This window comes from Macaca nemestrina, chromosome X, assembly GCF_043159975.1.
Source record: "Macaca nemestrina isolate mMacNem1 chromosome X, mMacNem.hap1, whole genome shotgun sequence".
NCBI classification, from domain to species: Eukaryota; Metazoa; Chordata; class Mammalia; order Primates; family Cercopithecidae; genus Macaca; species Macaca nemestrina.
Genome location: NC_092145.1, coordinates 144,169,004 through 144,188,954, shown reverse-complemented (window position 1 = coordinate 144,188,954; position 19,951 = coordinate 144,169,004). Strand labels below are relative to the sequence as shown.

The window sequence follows — 19,951 nt, the reverse complement described above, 5'->3', positions numbered from 1 at the left end:
CTCAAGCTGACTCCCTGAAAAGGTGGTAGGGATTTTTTTATTAGGCAAACACAGGAATTGGTATCATGGGTAGGGTATGCAGGCTGGCCTGTGCAAAGCACCTAAGGGGTAGGGGACGCTGGTTAGCATATCTAGTTGTGATGGTTATCTTGAGTAATGGGCCACCTGGGGGTCTGGCCAGCAGTAACGAGGCTGCAAGTGAATTGTTCAGGGTTCCTTCCCTTCCCATGATGGGACACTCTGCAACCTCAGTTTGATGTTTAGATTTCCTAAGGCCAGTTCCTGGAATTCTTTTAAGTAAAAGGCATGGTTAAACATTATGAGAGCACAGAAGAATGGCTATTTTCTTTGTAAGCCTAAAGCCTTATCTAAAACCGATTGTCAGCCAGGCAGTGGTGTGGGTCTTGTGATCAGTGAGGCAAGAAAAGAAGAAAAAAAAATATGTGAAAAAGGAACTGAGTTCCTTTTCTATTGTGTCTGAGGTTACTCCCCACTGCACCCCTGGCACCTGACACTGTGAGAGGCATTTGAACCAGAGTGACTCCATCTTGAATAGGGGCTGGGTAAAATGAAGCTGAGACCTACTGGGCTGCATTCCCAGGAGGTTAGGCATTCTTAGTCACAGGATGAGATAGGAGGTTGGCAGGACTGGTATCACAAGATACAGGTCATAAAAACTCTGACCATAAAACAAGATGCGGTATAGAAGCCAGCCAAAACCAAGATGGTAACAAAAGTGACCTCTAGTCATCCTCACTGCTCATTATACTCAAATTATAATGCATTAGTATGCTTAAAGAAATTTCCACTAGCACCATGACAGCTTACAAATGCCATGGCAGTGTTCAGAAGTTACCCTATGTAGTCTAAAACGGGGAGGAACCCTCAGTTCCAGGAATTCCCCACCCCTTTTCCAGAAAACTCATGAATGATCTACCCTTTATTTAGCATATGATCAAGAAATAACTACAAGTATACCCGGTCAGCAGCTCGCGCCGCTGCTGTGTCTATGGAGTAGCCATTCTTTTGTCTCTTTTACTTCTCTAATAAACTTTATTCTATGGATTTGCCCCACATTCTTTCTTGCGTGAGATCCAAGAACCCTCTCTTGGGGTCTGGATTGGGGCCCCTATTACCATGCCTGGCTCAAGAAACATTTGTTGAGTAATGATTTATAGTAACTTTCTATGTGCTCATGTCTCACTCTTGTTCCAGTACCTGTATTCTAAACAGCCATGCTACTGTCCTTCTGTGCCTCCCTACATTCCAAGTTCAAGGAGACAGGATGGTTTATTGTTTCTTAAGTGCTCGTCCTTGTCTTTCTGGTCCTGTTTACATGCATCATTAGCCCACAGGAAAGCACTCTGTTACAAGTGACTTTAGAAATCACAATCATTAAAATTGAAAACTTCCATTTAAGCCAGACTGACTACCCCTTTGTGATGTTAAAAGTGTTGCCTCTGAGCTTCCAAACCCCTCTCTATGAGGCCTATTCCAGCTTTTAACCTACCGTGCATGTGGGCTTTTCATTTGGAGCCTCTTGTGATCTTCAAGCTGTAATTTTAGCAAGCAGGGCCCTAAAGCTCTTTAATTTTTTTGTTTACCAGAATTACTCATTACATTTTTGTATGGGCTTGGTAGATGAATTTTCTGTGGCATCTTACAAAATAAGGCCGTAATACCTCGTAATACCTTATGGCATTAAAAAAAAGTAGGGGAGGGGGTGGGCAAAACCACCACAAATAAATTAACTGAACAATTAAAATATTTAAATTAGTATTAGAAAGCTTAACTGTAAGCTACAACTAAGTCATCTCAAGCACATCCAACAGAAAAAATTAGAAAGTATACTAGATAAGAATGTCAGGGAATGGGGTAAGGACTGGGGGAGGTGAAGGAGGTGCAGGGCTGGATCCTGTCTTTATTTGAAAATTTGATATTGTGTTCAAATGTGAATTTTTTCATTTTGATTTTTTTTTTTTTTGAGACGGAGTCTTGCTCTTGTCACTCAGGCTGGAGTGCAATGGTGGGATCTCAGCTCACTGCAACCTCCACCTCCCGGGCTCAAGCAATTCTCCTGTTTTAGCCTCCCGAGTAGCTGGGATTACAGACATGGGCCACCATGCCCGCCTAATTTTTGTATTTTTAGTAGAGACGGGGTTTCACCATGTTGACCAGGCTGGTCTCGAACTCCTGACCTCATGATCTGCCCGTCTTGGCCTCCCAAAGTGCTGGGATTACAGGCATGAGCCACCACACCTGGCCTAATTTTGATTTTTTTAAATAACACTGCATTAAAATATTACTGATCCTTCTTCAGAAGTTAGAATTACATATGACACAGCAATTCCACTCCTAGGCATACACCCCAAAAGAATTAAAAACAGGTACTCCAACAAACATTTGCATGTGATTGTTCGAGTATTACTATTCACAATAACCAAAAGGTGGAAACAAATTGTGGTATATTCATACAATGGAATTTTATTCAGCCATAGAAAGGAATGAAGTTCTGACACATGCTACAACATGGGTAAACCTTGCAAACATCATGCTAAATGGAAGCCTGACTGACCAGGGGCTCTTGGTCTTTCAATGCAATAGAAATTGACATGGGGCCAAAAGACTTTTCCCAGACAAAGCACGCGAAGGGTAGAGGATATAGGTTAGCATCATCCGGTTGTGATGATTATCTCGAGTAATGGGTCACCGGGTGGTCTGGCCAGCAGCAACAAGGCTGTAAATCAATTAATTATTCAGCATTCCCTCCCAAGATGGGACACTCTGCAATCTTGGCTCCCTATTTTGGATCTCCTAAGGCCAGTTCCTGGAATTGTTTAAGTAAAAGACATGGTTAAGCATTATGAGAGCACAGAAGAACAATATAGAAAGGCCATTTTCTTTGTATGGCTAAAGCCTCAAGGTTAGCAGGTATGGTGTCAATGAGGTAGTAGTATGGGTTTTATGATCATTGGGAATGCATGAAAAAATGCTCTAGTGGAGATGAGCCAAAGCCAAGCCCCCTTCCTACTGTCTCAGAAGAAGCTAGACACAAAAGACCACATATATTGTATAATTCCACTTACATGAAATATCCAGAATAGAAAAAGCCACAGAAATAAAAAGGAGATCAGTGGTTGCCAGTGGACAGGTGGAGGGGAAAATAGGGAGTGACTGCTAGTGTGTACAGGCATTTATTTTGGAGTGATGAAAATGTTTTGGAAATAGCTAAAGGTGGTGGTTGCTCAGCATCAGTGAATGCAACCAAATTGTTCACTTCAAAATGGTTAATTCTCTGTTATGTGAATTTCATGTCGATTAAAATGTACATATACAGGTTGAGCATCCCTAATCTGAAAATCCAAAATCCAAAATGCTCCAAAATTCCAAAATTTTTGAATGCCAACATGATGCTAGAAGTGGAAAATTCCATACCTGATCTCATTCCAGAAATCACAGTCAAAATGCAGTTGAAACTGTTTCATGCACACAATTATTTAAAATATTGTATAAAATTACCTTTAGGCTATGTGTATAAGGTGTATATGAAGCATAAATGAATTTCATGTTTAGTCTTGAGTCTCATTCCCAAGATATCTCATGTATATGCAAATATTCCAAAATCTGAAATTCAAAACACTTCCAGCCCCAAGCATTTCACATAAGGGATACTCAAACTGTATTACTGATCTTGATTCCTGAGTTTTTTGGAACCCCCTTAAATTTTGTGTCTGAGGCAAAGCATTATACGCCCAAGTCTTGGACCTATTCAATTTTACTTTTACCAGGAAATAAACAGGGTAAGAAACCGAAATGATCTTGGACCACACACAAATCTGTGGCTCAGTTCCAGGTAACACAGTGACTCATTTTCTTACTCAAAATTACTTACGGCATGTTCCCTGCCATCCTTTCCATACATCACAGCAAAGGCACGGTGACCTGGACTCTTGCTCATCATCCTAACATCCTGATCCACTGGACAAAATATGAACACACTTTCTCCCCAGCGAGGTTGTTGGGAAAAATTTAATCAGCTACAGATATTTAAGTACCAAAGGCTGCCTCTGGAGGGAAAAGAAAACTACCCCTCTGGTTCTGGTTCACAGAAGTATGTATTATCAGATTCCCTGTGAGGCTTTACATCCCATGTTTGCCGGAGAACAGAGGGATTCTGTAAGAGTGTAGTGATTTCTTCAGATAGTTCCTTCATCTTGCCTTCAATTATTTCAGATGCTTAAAAGAAAAGAATATAAATATTAGCAACACCAGGAACGGAATAATACAAGTATTTCAATATCTCCAGCTAACCTCTGGACCATTTTGACTTGCTCCAAAAGATCTCCATGTTTGAGGAAAAACTAAATAGACACAGCTTTGCATCTTCCCTGATGAACATGAAGAGATCTCACAGGAAAGCAATGAACGCTTTACAAGTCTTCCAAAAGCTGCTGTCTCTGCTAAAGAACAACTTATACAAGTGGAGGCCTGCCATAATGCCTAGGGCAATCCAGGCACTATCTGCCACTGAGCATAAATTTACTGAAGCTATCCAGGCTGGTATTCTAATAGTGCATAATAGAGCAATAGAAAAATAAGCTGCCCTTGGATACTAAGCCTGTCTCTTGCATCTCCCTACAAAGAAATAAAATACTATTTTATTTTATTTTATTTCATTTCATTTTATACAAATCCAAGGAAATCTGCTCTTCTATGAGTGGCCTAGACCAGGGATCAGCGAACTGTTTTTGTAAATAAAGTTTGATTGGAACACAGCCATGCCTGTTCACTTACATACTGTCTATGGTTGCTTTCCTGCTACAACAGCAGAATTGAGTAGTTGCCACAGGAACTGCATGGCTCATAAGCCTAAGATATTTACTCTCTGACCTTACAGAAAAAGTCTGTCAACCCCTGACCTAGACTATTATGACTCTAACCACAACAGCCCCCACGTATACATTTATAGGTGCACTTATATATTTTTTTCCTGGTCCAAGGTGCATTCCATTTTCCCCAAACACTAACTCTGGACAGCACTATGGGCTGTCATGCCTGTCCTGCTAACTGCCAGTCAAACGGGAGCATCTCAAAGGAGCAAGATCCTGTGAGGCAAGTCCTATAATATCCTCCTCAATATCAAGATGAATACAGCTTGTCCATGAGAGAAATGAACAATCCTCGAAGATTCCATCTTACCCTCACAGGCAGTCCCCATTATTCCCAGTCATGTATTCGTTTCAGCTTATTTCCAACTCAGCTATCCTTGGCTCTGAAAAGCTGTCATCACTGGCATCACTGTATCTATCACTAGATTAAAAGAAGAACTAATTTAGCAAGGTATAAAAAAAAACCGGGACAATTATTCAATTTGCAATTTCAAACACATTCCATATTAACCCCTTAGTATGAGAGAAAATACTAAGGAACATTCTTTTAGCACTTTCTAATCACCACAGGAAGAGGTCAGTCCAATCACATGCAATGGCCTCTTTCTTTGGTCAGAAAAACTGATCACTTGTTTTCATCATAAACTGGAAGTTACTTATTCAGAAAATTTTAAAACGCATTTCAACTTAGACTGAAATTTATAATCTTCTGAAGACCACTGATCATTTCTAAACTTGAGTGAAAGCCTTGAAAGTAGATTGCCTTCCTGCCACCATAGCTATTGCTTGCTTTCTACTAGATGTGTTATATTAACAAACTGATTTAAAATGAAAGCCTGAGTTGATGGACCCATTTATTTTCTGTGAATCTACTCTTGTCATACTAGGGCCTAAATCTCAGTCCATCTGAGGTTGAGCATCACTTAGTCCTACTCCTACTGATGTCAATTTGTTCTTCAATGTAATAACATAGCATACGATATTATCTGGATTTTCAGTTTATTTGTTTTTTTCGTTCTTCACTCTTCTGATGACAACTGTTTCCTTTGGCAATGAGGGAGTTCAGGACACACTACCCCAAAATATGGCATCTTGGCATATTGCATATGGCCCATAAGCCTAACATATTTACTCTGTAACCTTACACAAAAAGTCTGTCAGCCCCTGACCTAGACTATTATGACTCTAACCATAACAGCCCCCACGTATACATTGCATGAAGCTGAAGGAATTTGAGACAGCGTGTGCAAGAAGTTCTCTCTGGCCTTCCTCTGACCTTACCCCCCGAAGCAGGTCATAACACCCAGGAAGGATTTTTTGACCTTCTCTGAAGCAGGTCAAAAGGCCCTCAGGTGAGAGGTACCCCCAACCCCCATAACCAGAGGAAACGAGCATCCTTATCTCTGAAGACACAGGATCCCAGGGAAGAATCTGAATAAACAGGCCTTACTAAGTTCCCCTACTATATTACCATGAGATCACACTCTTTTTGCTCTATTATAACTCTCCATGAGTCTCTAGTCTTCATCAGGTCTGTTTTAGAAACACTAGAGTTTACCTGTTTCTTTGAGTCTTCATTTCCTTATGAAGGTTCCCATAATACTTAAATAAATTTGTATGCTTTTCTCTCTCTTTTTTAGAAATGGGGCCGGAGTGTGTGTGTGAGGGTGGGGAGGTGGTGCCTCACTGTTGCCCAGGCTAGTCTCCAACTCCTGGCCTCAAAGGATCCTCCCACCTCAACCTTCCAAGTAACTGAGATTATAGGCACCTGCTGCTGTGCCCGACTGTATGCTTTTTGCTTGTTAATCTGTTTTTTTGTTATCGGGGCCTCGGCCATGAACCTACGATGGGTAGAGGAAAAACTCTTTTCTCCCCTCTAGCAACATGAAAGGACTAGAGAACAGTGAACACAGCTGCGTATCCCTGATTACATTAGCCAAATGCTATAATTATTTTCAGCTGCAGTTTGGCTTTTGGCTCTGTGTTTTAAGGACCACAGCACCTCCCTAGATCCAGATCTGTGCTGGCCTCTGTGCTGGAGGATCACAGCGCCTCCTCATTACAGAGGAACTAGTCATCTACAATCAGCAAATTGCACAGGAGCTTGAACTTGGTGGTCATGAGGACTAAGACATGCATATTGGCTCAAGACCCAGAAAACACCCTGCAGTGCCATAAAAAATGTGAACGTACTCTCTACACTTGCCTTGAAATCTTTTCTCCTTCAGACCATGTTTTCACTATGATTTTAGGTCAGCAGCATGAAAGTTTTCCCTTCCAACATTCTCATAGGTCCAAGAGTTGGAGAAATAATTTTCACAATCATGCAAATTTCAAAATTAGAAATATATGGAATGTCCTGATTACCTTGAGTCACAGACACTGTTCAAAATAGGACCAATTATTGACATAAATATCGCCAGGTTGGGTTCCCTTAGAAATACACCTTCTCCATGAGATAGCTCTGCAACTCAACTTTCCCTCTGAGCTGTGGGCTCTGTTTGTGGTTCCTCTTACTCAGTTCCAAATAAATCAGCACACTGATCCACTCCACTAGAGTTCTACTGATCTATGGAGATGATATTACAAGGAAATGTTTAATGCCTGACCCATCCCCAGGCTTGGCCAAACTTTTGCTAATTTATAGCAATAAAAGTTTGAATTCCCGGCCAGGCGCAGTGGCTCACACCTGTAATTCCAGCACTTTGGGAGGCTGAGACTGGCGGATCACAAGGTCAGGAGATCGAGACCATCCTGCCTGTCATGGTGAAACCCCGTCTCTACTAAAAATACAAAAAATGAGGCAGGCGTGGTGGCGGGCGCCTGTAGTCCCAGCTACTCGGGAGGCTGAGGCAGGAGAATGGGGTGAACCCAGGAGGCGGAGCTTACAGTGAGCCGAGGTCGCACCACTGCACTCCAGCCTGGGCAACAGAGCGAGACTCTGTCTCAAAAAAAAAAAAAAAAAAGTCTGAATTCCCTAACAGGTGAAATGTTACCTTTTTTTTTTTCTTTTTCGAGGAAAGGGAACAATTGGAGAAACCCTATGCTGATAGACTAGAAAAGAAAGATTTCACTCTAAACATACTGACTGAATATTAATAAATAAACAAAATAATAGACAAATCTGTATAGACAAAAAGACAATCTGTTTCCTGATTTGCATGCTCACTCCCTTCTCTGACTTTTGAACAAAAACAGCGTAGGTGGTGGGGACGGAGCACTAGAATAAAGAGAGGAGACAGAAGATTCAGAATTGGCAGAAAAGACAACATATGTTAGATAAACATATAAAACAACATACCCTGAAAACCAATCAAGTAGAAAGATACCTCCTAGTTAGGCTTTAGTTCAGAGAAATCACTTCTACTGGTACATAGGAATAACTGAACAATATTTGGGGGGAAAAAACAACAGCCAAAAAAGTTGATACATCCTATCCATGCACTCTCCCTGCTCAAATGAAGAATCCTTTCTGGTTCCATGCAACATTTTGTCATAGAATTAGCCAAGAAAGGGGATTTGGAAGTTGCACTCAACTCCCTATCTGAGATGAAATGAAGGTCAAGGATGTTCAAGTGACTTACTTGGCACATAGATCCTTCAAGGTGAAGCCAGAATTCCCATTATACTAGCTCAGGGCACAGGGTGGGGTTTAAGCTGTGCTGCAGGTAGGGCAGTAGGACCCACTAGGGCATGTCCCCTAACACAAGTGACAAGGGCCAAAGGACTGAGGAAATTTCATTTGCTTGGGTGCCAGATTTTACACCCACTTCCGTCCCCATCTTCAAGCCTAGGGAAGAATACAGTGGGCTCATATCTTCCCCCGACACTCCTGGTTGTACTATTTATGAGCCACGTACCTTTGGACAAGTCATCGACTTCTGAGTCTAGAAAAAGTGGCAATAATACCTCCAAACTCACCAAAATGTTTTGAGAGTCAAATTAAACTGTATAAACTTGCTCTGAAAACTATACAAAAATATAAGATGTTGCTATTGATGGGGGTTATATATTCATAACTTGGTATCTCCTCAAAAAGTCATGGAAACACAAACAACCAATAAAAACTGCTAAGTGTATGATTTTCTGAATTGTTTCCTATGCCAAGTATAATTTCCTACCCACATTAGCAAGTGGACTTGGGCGGGCCTGTTTCTAACCTAACAGCTCTCATTTCCTATCTGATGGCTGTCTGCCCCAAGCTCTGTCAACACATCCAAATGGCACAGGCTGAGTTTAACAAAATGAAGCTCAGCTTGAATTTATTCATCTCCAAGGTTAATGACTGGGTTCACTAATTGTCTTTCATATGTGTTCAGAGACTGGGGGTAGGACAATAAAATAAACCATGACACTCAAGAACAGAATTATCAAAATATACGTTACTGCTGAACTTGCTGATTTTAGGACATTCATCTGCCAATAAAAAACAACTGCTAGAAATAAAATGTGGGTCATCTGAATGCAGACCAACAGTGGCTCTTGCACATGCAATAAAATGTGAGTGTATTCTGTGCTACATATGGGCTGTGAGTGCTACTCTATGCCGGATTCATTTCTGTTTCACACAGAACAAACTTAAGTCAAAAGCTAGATGTATCTGGGTATATTTTCATTTAATTCAAGACATCCAGCTGTATCTTAGGACTAACCTATCTTTTTAAGTAATCTTTTATACACACAAACACACACACATGTTTCTCACAGGGAAGAATTATCAGATATTAGAGTCTTGCATGTTAAATTGTATGAAGTGGCATAAAATACAGATATGTCCCTATGTGTCTTGTTACATTTGAACAGGGGAAATTTTTAATTTATTTGTTTATTTAAGACAGTGTCTCAGTCTTTCACCCGGGGTGGAGTGCAGTGGCATGATTTGGGCTCACTGCAACCTCCGCCTCCCAGGTTCACGCAATTCTCCTGTCTCAGCCTCCTAAGTAACCAGGATTACAGGCGCCCACGACCATGCCCGGTTAATTTTTTATATTTTCAGTAGAGACGGGGTTTCTCCATGTTGGCCAGGATGGTCTCAAACTCCTGACCTCAAGTGATCTGCCCGCTTCGGCCTCCCAAGAAGAGGGGAAAATTTTTAAACTGCACTGTCCAATATGGTAGCCACAAGCCACAGTGGCTATCTAAATTTAAATCAGTTAAAATGAAATAAAATTTAAAATTCCATTCCTCACTTGCACCTGTCACACTGCAAGTGCTCAGTAGCCATGTGTGCCTAGTGCCTACCATATATGATACTGCAGATTATAGAACATTTCTATCAGTGCAGAAAGTTATATTGGATAGTACTGATCTAAAAACAAATGAATAATGATTTTTAAAAAGCAAACTACAGTCACCATGCAATGGTCCTTGTCATTTCCTTTTAAAAAAATTTTTTTGAGACAGGATCTTGCTCTGTCACCCAGGCTGGAGTGCAGTGGCACGATCACAGCTTACTGCAGCCTCAACCTCTGGACTCAAGCGATCCTCCCACCTCAGCATCCCGAGTAGCTGGGACTACAGGCACACGCCACCATGCCCAGCTAACCTTTTATTTTTATTTTTTGTAGGAATGGGGTCTCACTATGTTGCCCAGGCTGGCCTAGAACTCCTGGACTGAAGCAATACTCCCACTTCAGCCTCTCAAAGTACTGGGATTACAGGTGTGAGCCACCATGCCTGGCCAAAAGTTTTTTTTAAAGGTCTATCTACCATTAATTAAAATCACAGCAAATATCTCTTATGCATGCATGTGCCTCCCAAATCATGAAAACTCTCTTTTTAAAACGTATTTTCTGGTACCTTTCTTGCAAGACAAAACCAAAATCACCAGCAGCAACACAGAAGAATCACTATACTGACAAGACTTTACCACAATGGTCAACATATAGTTCTTTTCTTTTTCTTTTCTTTTCTTTTTTGAGACAGAGTTTTGCTCTTGTTGCCCAGGCTGGAGTGTGATGGCGTGATCTCAGCTCACCACAACCTCCTCCTCCGTGGTTCAAGCGATTCTCCTGCCTCAGCCTCCTGAGTAGCTGGGATTACAGGCATGCGCCACCACGCCCAGCTAATTTTGTATTTTTAGTAGAGACAGGGTTTCTCCAAGTTGGTCAGGCTGGTCTCAAACTCCTGACCTCAGGTGATCCGCCCGCCTTGGCCTCCCAAAGCACTGGAATTACACGTGTGAGCTACTGCACCTGGCCCCCCTTTTTTTTTTCTTTTGAGACAGAGTGTCACTCTGACACGCAGGCTAGAGCACAGTGGTGTGACCTTGGCTCACTGCCACCTCTGCCTCCCAGGTTCAAGCGATTCTCGTGCCTCAGCCACCCAAGTAGCTGGAATTACAGGAATGCACCACCACGCCCAGCTAATTTTTGTATTTTTAGTAGAGACAGGGTTTCGCCATGTTGGCCAGGCTGGTCTTGAACTCCTGATCTCAAGTGATCCGCCCGCCTCAGCTTCCCAAAGCATTGGGATTATAAACTGGGATTACAGACCCACTGTGCCTGGCCAACATGTGGCTCTTGACAAACGAAAGGTTTGTCATAGTGAAGTTTGCTTGTCAAGGACTTCTGGTTCCCAATAAATTCCCCACATAAGAAAACAGATATTCCAAGGTGCTAGGGAAAGGGTATAGGAATGCCTCATATAGTCCACCTTTACACTACCCCAAGGCAGCTGTTAAGCCATTTCTTCTCCATTAACAGAAAGAGGTGGTTGGAATTTAAAATCTTTAAATTTAAAATCTTTAAATTCCAACCACCAACCTAATAATTATTATCCAACCTAATAATGTGTAATGGCATTATTAGGATTCCCAGCATGCATGAGTTCCTTACAATACTTTATATTAAAATCCGTTTCCTGTGAAACAGCATGTTTTAAAAACAGGTTGTCATGTACACAGTTTTCCCCAAAGCAGTGTTACTACTATACTTATTTCCTTCACAAAGGGCCCCTGGAAGCCATAAAATATAAGAGCAATGGAACAAAAACCTAGTCTGCTTTGAATGAGTTTTGTATTTCATAGTAAACAGTAGAATACCACCCAGGCAGGGTGGTAAAAGCACACGGTAGTCTGTAGTACTATTAACTCCATTCCTGTCTGGCACCACACCATCCACACTGCAGTGCACCACGATCTAGTTAAAAGGAGCACCTTTTAACCAACATTTATCCCGCCCCAAGGGAAGGTGTACTCAAATGTGGTTCATTAACAATAATTTACCCTAAAAAATATCTCAAGGTATGGAGTTGAAGTCAAATAATCACAGGGGTCAACGTTTTTTTAAATGTTTAAAAGAACTGTTCGAAAGAAAGCAAAATAGAATCTTTTGTTAATTTCAGTTCACTTTTGCTTGAGGTGTAACATAGCAGGGAAAGTGGCATTTTGATAGCAGTTGAGTTTATAAAGCACCACCTCAACTGTTCCTCACAGCGACCCTAAGGAGGAGGATCAGGAGGTTTAGGAGTAGTGACTTGGACAAAATTACTCAATAAGCAGCAGACCCAGAAGTCAAATCCATAGCATCCACCCTACTCGTCAATACTGTCCCCACAGAAATAAAATATTTTTGCACCACATGGTGCAGGAATGGCCCCTGGCAACATCAACCATGCACCTCAAAAGTCAAAAAGCAAAGTGATTCCAAGTTTGAAACAAAGTGATTCCAAGTTTCAAACAGTGCTGGAAACAGAATGTCGGATTTGTGCAAGGGAAAAGAGTACCTTACTCTCCAAGTCCAAGAGACAGCAGAGCCACCCAACGTAAGAGAAGCATGCCTGGGAGGGTGAAATGCACCCTCTGTGAACAATGGAGGAGCCACTCTCACCTGCGATTCACCTAATAATTCACCTTCGATTCACCACCTTGTCACCTCTGATTCACCTCGTTCACCCAACGATTCCGTGAACAACCATTCTAATAGGATATAGATCCCTATTCCCCTCTCGCTAAGCAGGTCAGGAATGTGTATCAAGAGGCAACAGGCAAAACCCTCTGGGGAGTTCAGGGAACTGCAAGCTGCTCCATATGGATTTGTGTGCATTTTATCCTATAAACCAAGGGAAGCCATGGGGGGATTTTAAGTTCCAAAATAATGTGGGGAGATCATTCCAACAGCAGAAGATGGATTGGGAGGAAGCAAGCTGGAGGCAGAGAGACCAAGTAGGAGGCTTTGCAGTAGGCAAGAGATAGATACTGGAACTAAAGGAAAAGTAATAATAATAGCATCATCATCATAATTCCCATTTAAGTTCCTACCATAGACCAGGCACTATGCTAAGTGCTTTACATTTAGTGTGAAACTTAATCTTCATTTCTGCCATGTCAAGTAGGGACTATTACCATCCCCTTTTTATAAAGAAAGCGATGCACAGAAGAGCAAGGTCATAGGCAGCTGGGAAATAAAAGAGCCAGTTTGAACTCGGTTGACTCAGCTAGAGTCCTGACTCCGGGCCATACTCCCTTGCAGCATGGCAGAAAATAGACAAAAGATGGAGTGAATGCCAACAACAAGAATTGACAGCACCTGCTGACTATGAGCAATGGGGATGAGGGAGGAGGAATCTGAGCTTCCCCAGGGGAGTCCAGGCAGGTCACACTGTGTGGGTGATGGTACCACTTGCAGGAAGATATTAATCTTAGTGTTAGTTAATCCTGGCAACCTGGGAGCATTCCCTGGGTTGCAACCACGAAAGAGAGAACAAGCTCTAATGCCAGCATTTCCCACACTGCTGGGACTGTGCGCTTGCAGGTCTGTGCCCTTTCCTGGATGGGAAGGTCTGTAGCTGAAGACTCCTAGAAGAAAGTCCATGGATGCAGGGGAGGGGGGTAGCATTGGGGGTATGAATGTAAGGAAACAACGAAGTGGTATGTTTGGGCAGTTTTCCAGGAAGTGGGCCCACAGCTTTAATCACAATCTCGAAAGTCTGTCACCTCCCAAAATTTAGAGAACAGTTATACTACCTGATGAGTCCCCAGGTCAGGGAACATGTTCTTATTCAAGTGCTTATTCAAGCACCCAGCACAGTGACTGGGATAGAATAAGCTTTAACATAGGGGGTGTGTTGAGTGAATGGTGAAGTGTGCAGTCATCAAAAATGAACTTCATGCAATTCGGAAAAATGCATATGAGGTGTTAAGTTCAAAATACAAGCTTCTGTAATTAATAAAGAATTTATGGTGCTATTCCGAGAACATACGAATATTCTGTTTCTTACAACTTTCACCCAGTGGCTTTAGCATCCACTGACAACCCTTATTTGAATCCATTATTACATCGGAGATGATGTCTACATTTTTAATTGGCTTTTTTTTTCTTTACTTTTGTATTTTCTGAGTATTATTATGGACACATGGAATTTCAGAAAATGAAATGTGTTGTAATCTAATACTGTCATTGTTCTTTTTGATGTTCAAATTGTCCAAAATAAGGCCAGTGGGAGCCCTTTCAATCTGGCTTCTTTGACCTTGGAAAACTCATACCCCATTCATTTTCAGCTGTTCTTTGCTTTAAATACAGCAATATGTTCCAGGCTCATCTTGTACTCTCCCTGCCCCAGCCCTGGAATCAACCATTTCTTCCAGGAGCCCTAGTTCATTTCAAATTTTTGGTATTTAAAAACCAAAATGGCCGGACGCAGTGGCTCACACCTGTAATCCCAGCACTTTGGGAGGCTGAGGCGGGTGGATCATGAAGTCAGGAGTTCAAGACCAGCCTGGCCAAGATGGTGAAACCACATCTCTACTAAAAATACAAAAAAATTAGCCGGGCGTAGTGGTAGGCGCCTGTAATCCCAGCCACTCGGGAGGCTGAGGCAGAGAATTGCTTGATCCGGGAGGCAGAGATTTCAGTGAGCCGAGATCATACCACTGCACTCCAGCCTGGGTGACAGAGCGAGACTTGTCTCAAAAATAAATAAATAAATTAATTAATTAATTAAAAAAACCAAAATAGAGAAAAATGTTCCTTTGCAAAGGAGATCTCCAGACCGTCACTGTATCACTCTTTCATCTTTTCTGTAGGTTTGTAAGTTTTCAAAATAAAAGAGTTTGGGGGGTGTGTGTATATATATCTAGATAGATAGATAGATAGATAGATAGACAGACAGACAGATAGATAGATACACTCACTATTATTATCACAACCACAGAAAGAATCATATACAGGTATAGGCTCACAGGAAATATTTGAAAATGAGCACAGTAATTATGTTAGGCTGGTGGGTTTGCGGGTGCTTTTTTTTTCTGTCTCTCTCTTTTCTAAATTTTCTGTAATGCTACATGTAGAAGTCAACAGAAAACAAAACCATCCCAGGCTAGAAGTCAGCATGTTACTTAGCAGGAAAACCTCGATAATAATATTGTCACAGAAGAGAGACCAGAGACAATGGTGAATGAAATGGGTTCCTTCTCACCCTGACTGTTGCCAGGACTCAACAAATATAGAGGGAAGGGCTAAGCACGGAGGAGAGAATGGACTTAGATCCTAGGGGAACACAAAGGAAAGAGGAAACGGAAGGAACCGGCTCCAGGTGTGTACTTCCTTTAAAGACTCTCTTATTACAAAGTAGTTTCAGCTTTTGGGTTTGGTCTGAAACAGTCAAGCAAATACAGTGAATCACTGAGTACCTTTCCCTCCTATTGTTTTTGTACCACCCTGCTTCCTGTTTTGCCACAAAAAGATGATTTATCTGCACAAGAGACAGTAATTGCTGGATGGAGACATGGAATCCAAAGTTCCAAAACCAGAATAAAATGCTTCTGAAATGACTCAAGATTCTGGTTTTATGCTTAAAAATATGTTTCCCAAAAAGCTGCATTTCTGCGAACTGCAAACTGAACCCCATCTAAGTTTTTGCTTTCTGATATACATCAAGCACTGTCCAAGGAATAGAGTTTTACTCTGGTCTGACAAATAAAAACTGGAAGTTGTGCCTAAACTTGGTGTGTAGTGATTGCTCCTAAGAGCCTTGCAGGCAGCCACAGAGACACACATGCCAAAAAACAATCTATGAACTTTAGACTCTGATCCTTCTCTCGTTGCTTAAAAGTGGAATGCTAGGCCTCAGGCCAGGCACATTGGCTCATGCCTGTAATCTCACCACTTTGGGAGGCCAAGGCCGGCGGATGGCTTGCACCCAGGAGCTTGAGACTAGCCTGAGAAACAAAAAAACAAACAACAAAAAAAGGAATTCCAGAAAGAGATTAGACGCTCTGTTTCTAGATTTAAACAAACAAACAAAAAAACTTGCAATTACAAGCACCTTCATATATTCTCCTGAAATTTATTTCTTATAATTACATGAAGCAGTCTCATTCTTTTACATTATGTGTCAGCAAGACCATGCAAATTTGTGGTTGCCTTTTATATGTGAAACAAATTGTTTAGATACCAGAGGAGAGAGATCAGCAAAGAATTGCAATGATTTATTTAGTGGACCATTATTTCCCATTGGATTTATTTATTTTCAAAATGGCTTGTTAGTTAGACTCATGTAAAAAAAGAGTTAACAGCAGGCCTGAGGCTGCTGTCTTTCAAAGGGCCTGCTTGCAGGGTTAGTTCTTGGCTGGTGTCTGGGAACATGGCTTTCGGAATGTGTGCTCCATTACTAACTGATAAGGTCATTTTGCTGGGCTTAGGCTGTTTATACAAACAATGTGATCTATGGTGAACACCTGCTTTCCCTCTGGCAGTCTGGAATTTTGGTGGTTGCTAGGCAGAAAATGCCTATGTGACCAGCCGCTGAAATATCCCTAAACTCTTGAGTCTCAAACTGGCTCATCTGGGCAGAAACATCACATAGGCATAGTTGCATTTTCACTGCTGGAAGGAAGGCGACCTCGATGTGACTTATCACAGGAAAGAGAGCATAGGAAACATGGAAATGAATTTCTCCAGACTCCACTTATCTTTCCCATTACTGATCTTGCTGTGCATGTTTACTTTGCCACCGTAATAAATATTAGCTATAAGCCTGGGTGCAGTGGCTCACGCCTGTAATCCCAGCGCTTTGGGAGGCGGAGGCACGCGGATTACCAGAGGTCAGGAGTTCGAGCCCAGCTTGGCCAACATGATGAAACCCCATCTCTACTAAAAATACAAAAATTAGCTGGGCGTGGTGGCGGGCGCCTGTAATCCCAGCTATTCGGTAGGCTGAGGCATGAGAATTGCTTGAACCCGGGAGGTAGAGGCTGCAGTGAGCCCAAGACCACACCATTGCACTCCAGCCTGGGCAACAAAAGTGAAACTCCATCTCTAAATAAATAAATAAATAAATATTAGCTATGAGTACAGCTATATTCTGATTACTTTCAGCAAGTCACCAAAGTGTGGGCAGTCTTGGGGGGACCCCCTAAACAAGACTCTTGGTTTGATTTTGCATGTATTTTTAAATAGCTCATAAAAACCTAAAAAATACTGTCCTGAAGCTATTGTGCCCTTGAACTGACCACAACAAGCCTAAAACCAGGTGAAATTGGTCTTCCTAACTGCTGCCATTCTGTAGATAATGAAGTTGCTGAGAATTTAGCTCACTAGCTGTAAATCCCAAAATAATAGTCTTACTGCAACTTCCCAGGCCCTAAAAGATAAATGTTCTCCGCTAGGCAGAATGCAGAGGTTACAGCTCAGGTACGCTTAACTCGAAGCCAAGGATTTTTACACTCCATGCTTTAAAGACATTGGTCATACACGTGCCATACAGTTGAATATCATCAGCGCCAACTTCTGGGAAAGGAAGTCATTATTCTAGTGTTCGTATTCCTTGTCACACTTTTTAGGGTTGATTACAAGCAGTAATCTTGTTTGACAGAAATACAGCCCCAACTCAGCTCACATTAGAGCCTGGCATCAGAGGAGTCATTTTGCTTTTCAAAGCTCACTAATCCCATGGAGCTGGACAGAGAGGAGTTGAAGTGCAAGATTCCGCTGGAATCCTGGTGTCTATCACTGGATTAATTCATAGTCACCATCCTTAGTCGGAAAACTCTCTGAAATGTGTCAAGATTAGACTCCCCTGCTACCTGCATTTATTACTTTAATGGGTAATAAACAACCCCTGGGTGCAAGGGAGCCAGGGCGATAAAGATAAATAAGATGCTGGCTGGCCTTAAGGAATGTACCAGTTTGTGGTTGATATACATAGGAATTCCCTCAGTGTCATGGAAGCCTACTAGTCAGCTATAATTCCAATGTCAGTATCAGAGTTTGGTTAAGAGGTCGTTCCTTCTCTCTGAGACATACTATATCTCACGCAGGAGTCACTAGCAATCAGTTTTCTCAGAAACTACTAGGAAGCTTTTTTTTTTTTTTTTTTTTTTTTTGGAGACAGGGTCTCGCTCTGTCGCCCAAGCTGGAGTGCAGTTGTGCAATCTCAGCTCACTGCAACTTCTGCCTCCCAGGTTCAAGTGATCCTCCTGCCTCAGCCTCCCTAGTAGCTGGGACTACAGGCTAATTTGTGTACATTTAGTAGAGATGGGGTTTTGCCATGTTGGCCAGGCTGATCTCAAACTCCTGACCTCAGGTGATCTGCCCACCTCGGCCTCCCAAAGTGCTGGGATTACAGGCGTGAGCCACCACACCCTGCTGGAAGCTCTACCCAGAGACCACCACGCGCCATGCGGGAATTGGCAGGCCATACAACACACAGGTGGGCAGTCCACACGAGCCAGACGGGATTTGTATATTAGTTGGTATTTGCAAACAGCCAGATAGTTACAAGTGAATTATTTCTTCCAGCTATCTAACTTGTCCCACTATCACCTTCCTTTCGGTGTGAGAATCTAGAATAATGGGAATTGTAAAATGGCTGCAAAGGGTCACAGCCCATATCTGACATGGGACCACATTGGGATGTCCAATCAGTGGCATAAGCCGTGCAGTCTCAGAACACAGGAAGCTCTTCTTCGGATGAAATCTCTCTTGCAGAACCATGGCACATGAGCCAGATAAAGTGGAGCTGCTCAGCGGAAGCAGGAAAGAGCCCGGAGCCCCCGTGGCCTGCTTTCGCAGCAGCCCAGACTCCAGTTCTGAGGGCACAGTTTGAAAGTCAGTGCACTGAAAGGGGTGAACATTAATACAGTAAGATGCCCAAACTGCAAATTATGTGAAGCTGTTCCCATATGAACATGTGGTGAAAGGAAATGCTAGAGAGCTGTGAGCTTCTCCTAGCAGGTAATGACACAAATAAGTAGGGTCGTGTAACAAGCACACACATGCACACCACACACAGATCCTGCCAGCCCTCAACAGCAACACTGCAAGGGTTGTTTGCCAGAATGAGGGTTGGCAGTGGTAATCTTCTGAACAACATATATCTGGTTATTGTGGTAATAACCCCCACCAAAGTCTATGATATTCCGGATGGTTACTACTGCTTTTAAAGTTATTAGGTACAATATTCTTGGATGAGAAGAAATAAAAATAAACTCTCCCCAAACTAGTATTTAAATGTAATGAAATTTTGGTGGGGCACAGTGGCTCATGCCTATAATCTCAGCACTTTGGGAGGCCAAAGCAAGCAGATCACTTTAAGGTCAGGAGTTCGAGACCAGCATGGCCAACATGGTGAAACCCTGTCTCTACTAAAAAGACAAAAATTAGTCAGGCGTGGGGCACCTGTAGTCCCAGCTACTTGGGAGGCTGAGGCAGGAGAATCGCTTGAACCTGGGAGGTGGAGGTTGCAGTGAGCTGAGATTGCACCATTGCACCCCAGCCTGAGCAACAGAGCAAGACCCTGTCCCTAAACAAACAAACAAACAAATAAATAAATAAATAAATAAAATTTCAACTAAATCCCTAAGGAATTTTTTATTCAAACTTGATTTTTAAAAATCATTGTACAGGCTGGGCACAGTGGCTCATACCTATAAGGCCAGCACTTTGGGAGGCCAAGGCAGGAGGATTGCTTGAGGTCAAGAATTCAAGACCAGACTGGACAACATAGTGAGACCTTGTCTCTACAAAAATAATAAATTTAAAAAATTAGCCAGGCATGGTGGTGTGTGCCTGTAGTCCTAGCTATTTGGGAGACTGAGGCAGGAGGATTTCTTGAGCCTAGGG

The 19,951-nt window shown here is 42.2% G+C and overlaps 1 protein-coding gene across 3 annotated transcripts in view; it reads right to left on the bottom strand.

Moving 5' to 3' along the window:
• Positions 1-2,444: 2,444 nt before the first annotated feature.
• LOC105478168 (CTP synthase 2) overlaps positions 2,445-19,951 on the bottom strand; it is a 124,300-nt gene continuing 106,793 nt past the window's right edge. For all 3 annotated transcript variants that reach the window (XM_071088859.1, XM_071088858.1, XM_071088860.1), the window contains exons 18-19: positions 5,200-5,310; positions 2,445-4,236 (exon numbers count right to left, since the gene is read on the bottom strand). In XM_071088859.1, the coding sequence (XP_070944960.1) occupies positions 5,241-5,310 (70 nt within the window). In that variant the 3' untranslated portion in view covers positions 2,445-4,236; positions 5,200-5,240. The remainder of the gene's footprint in view (positions 4,237-5,199; positions 5,311-19,951) is intronic.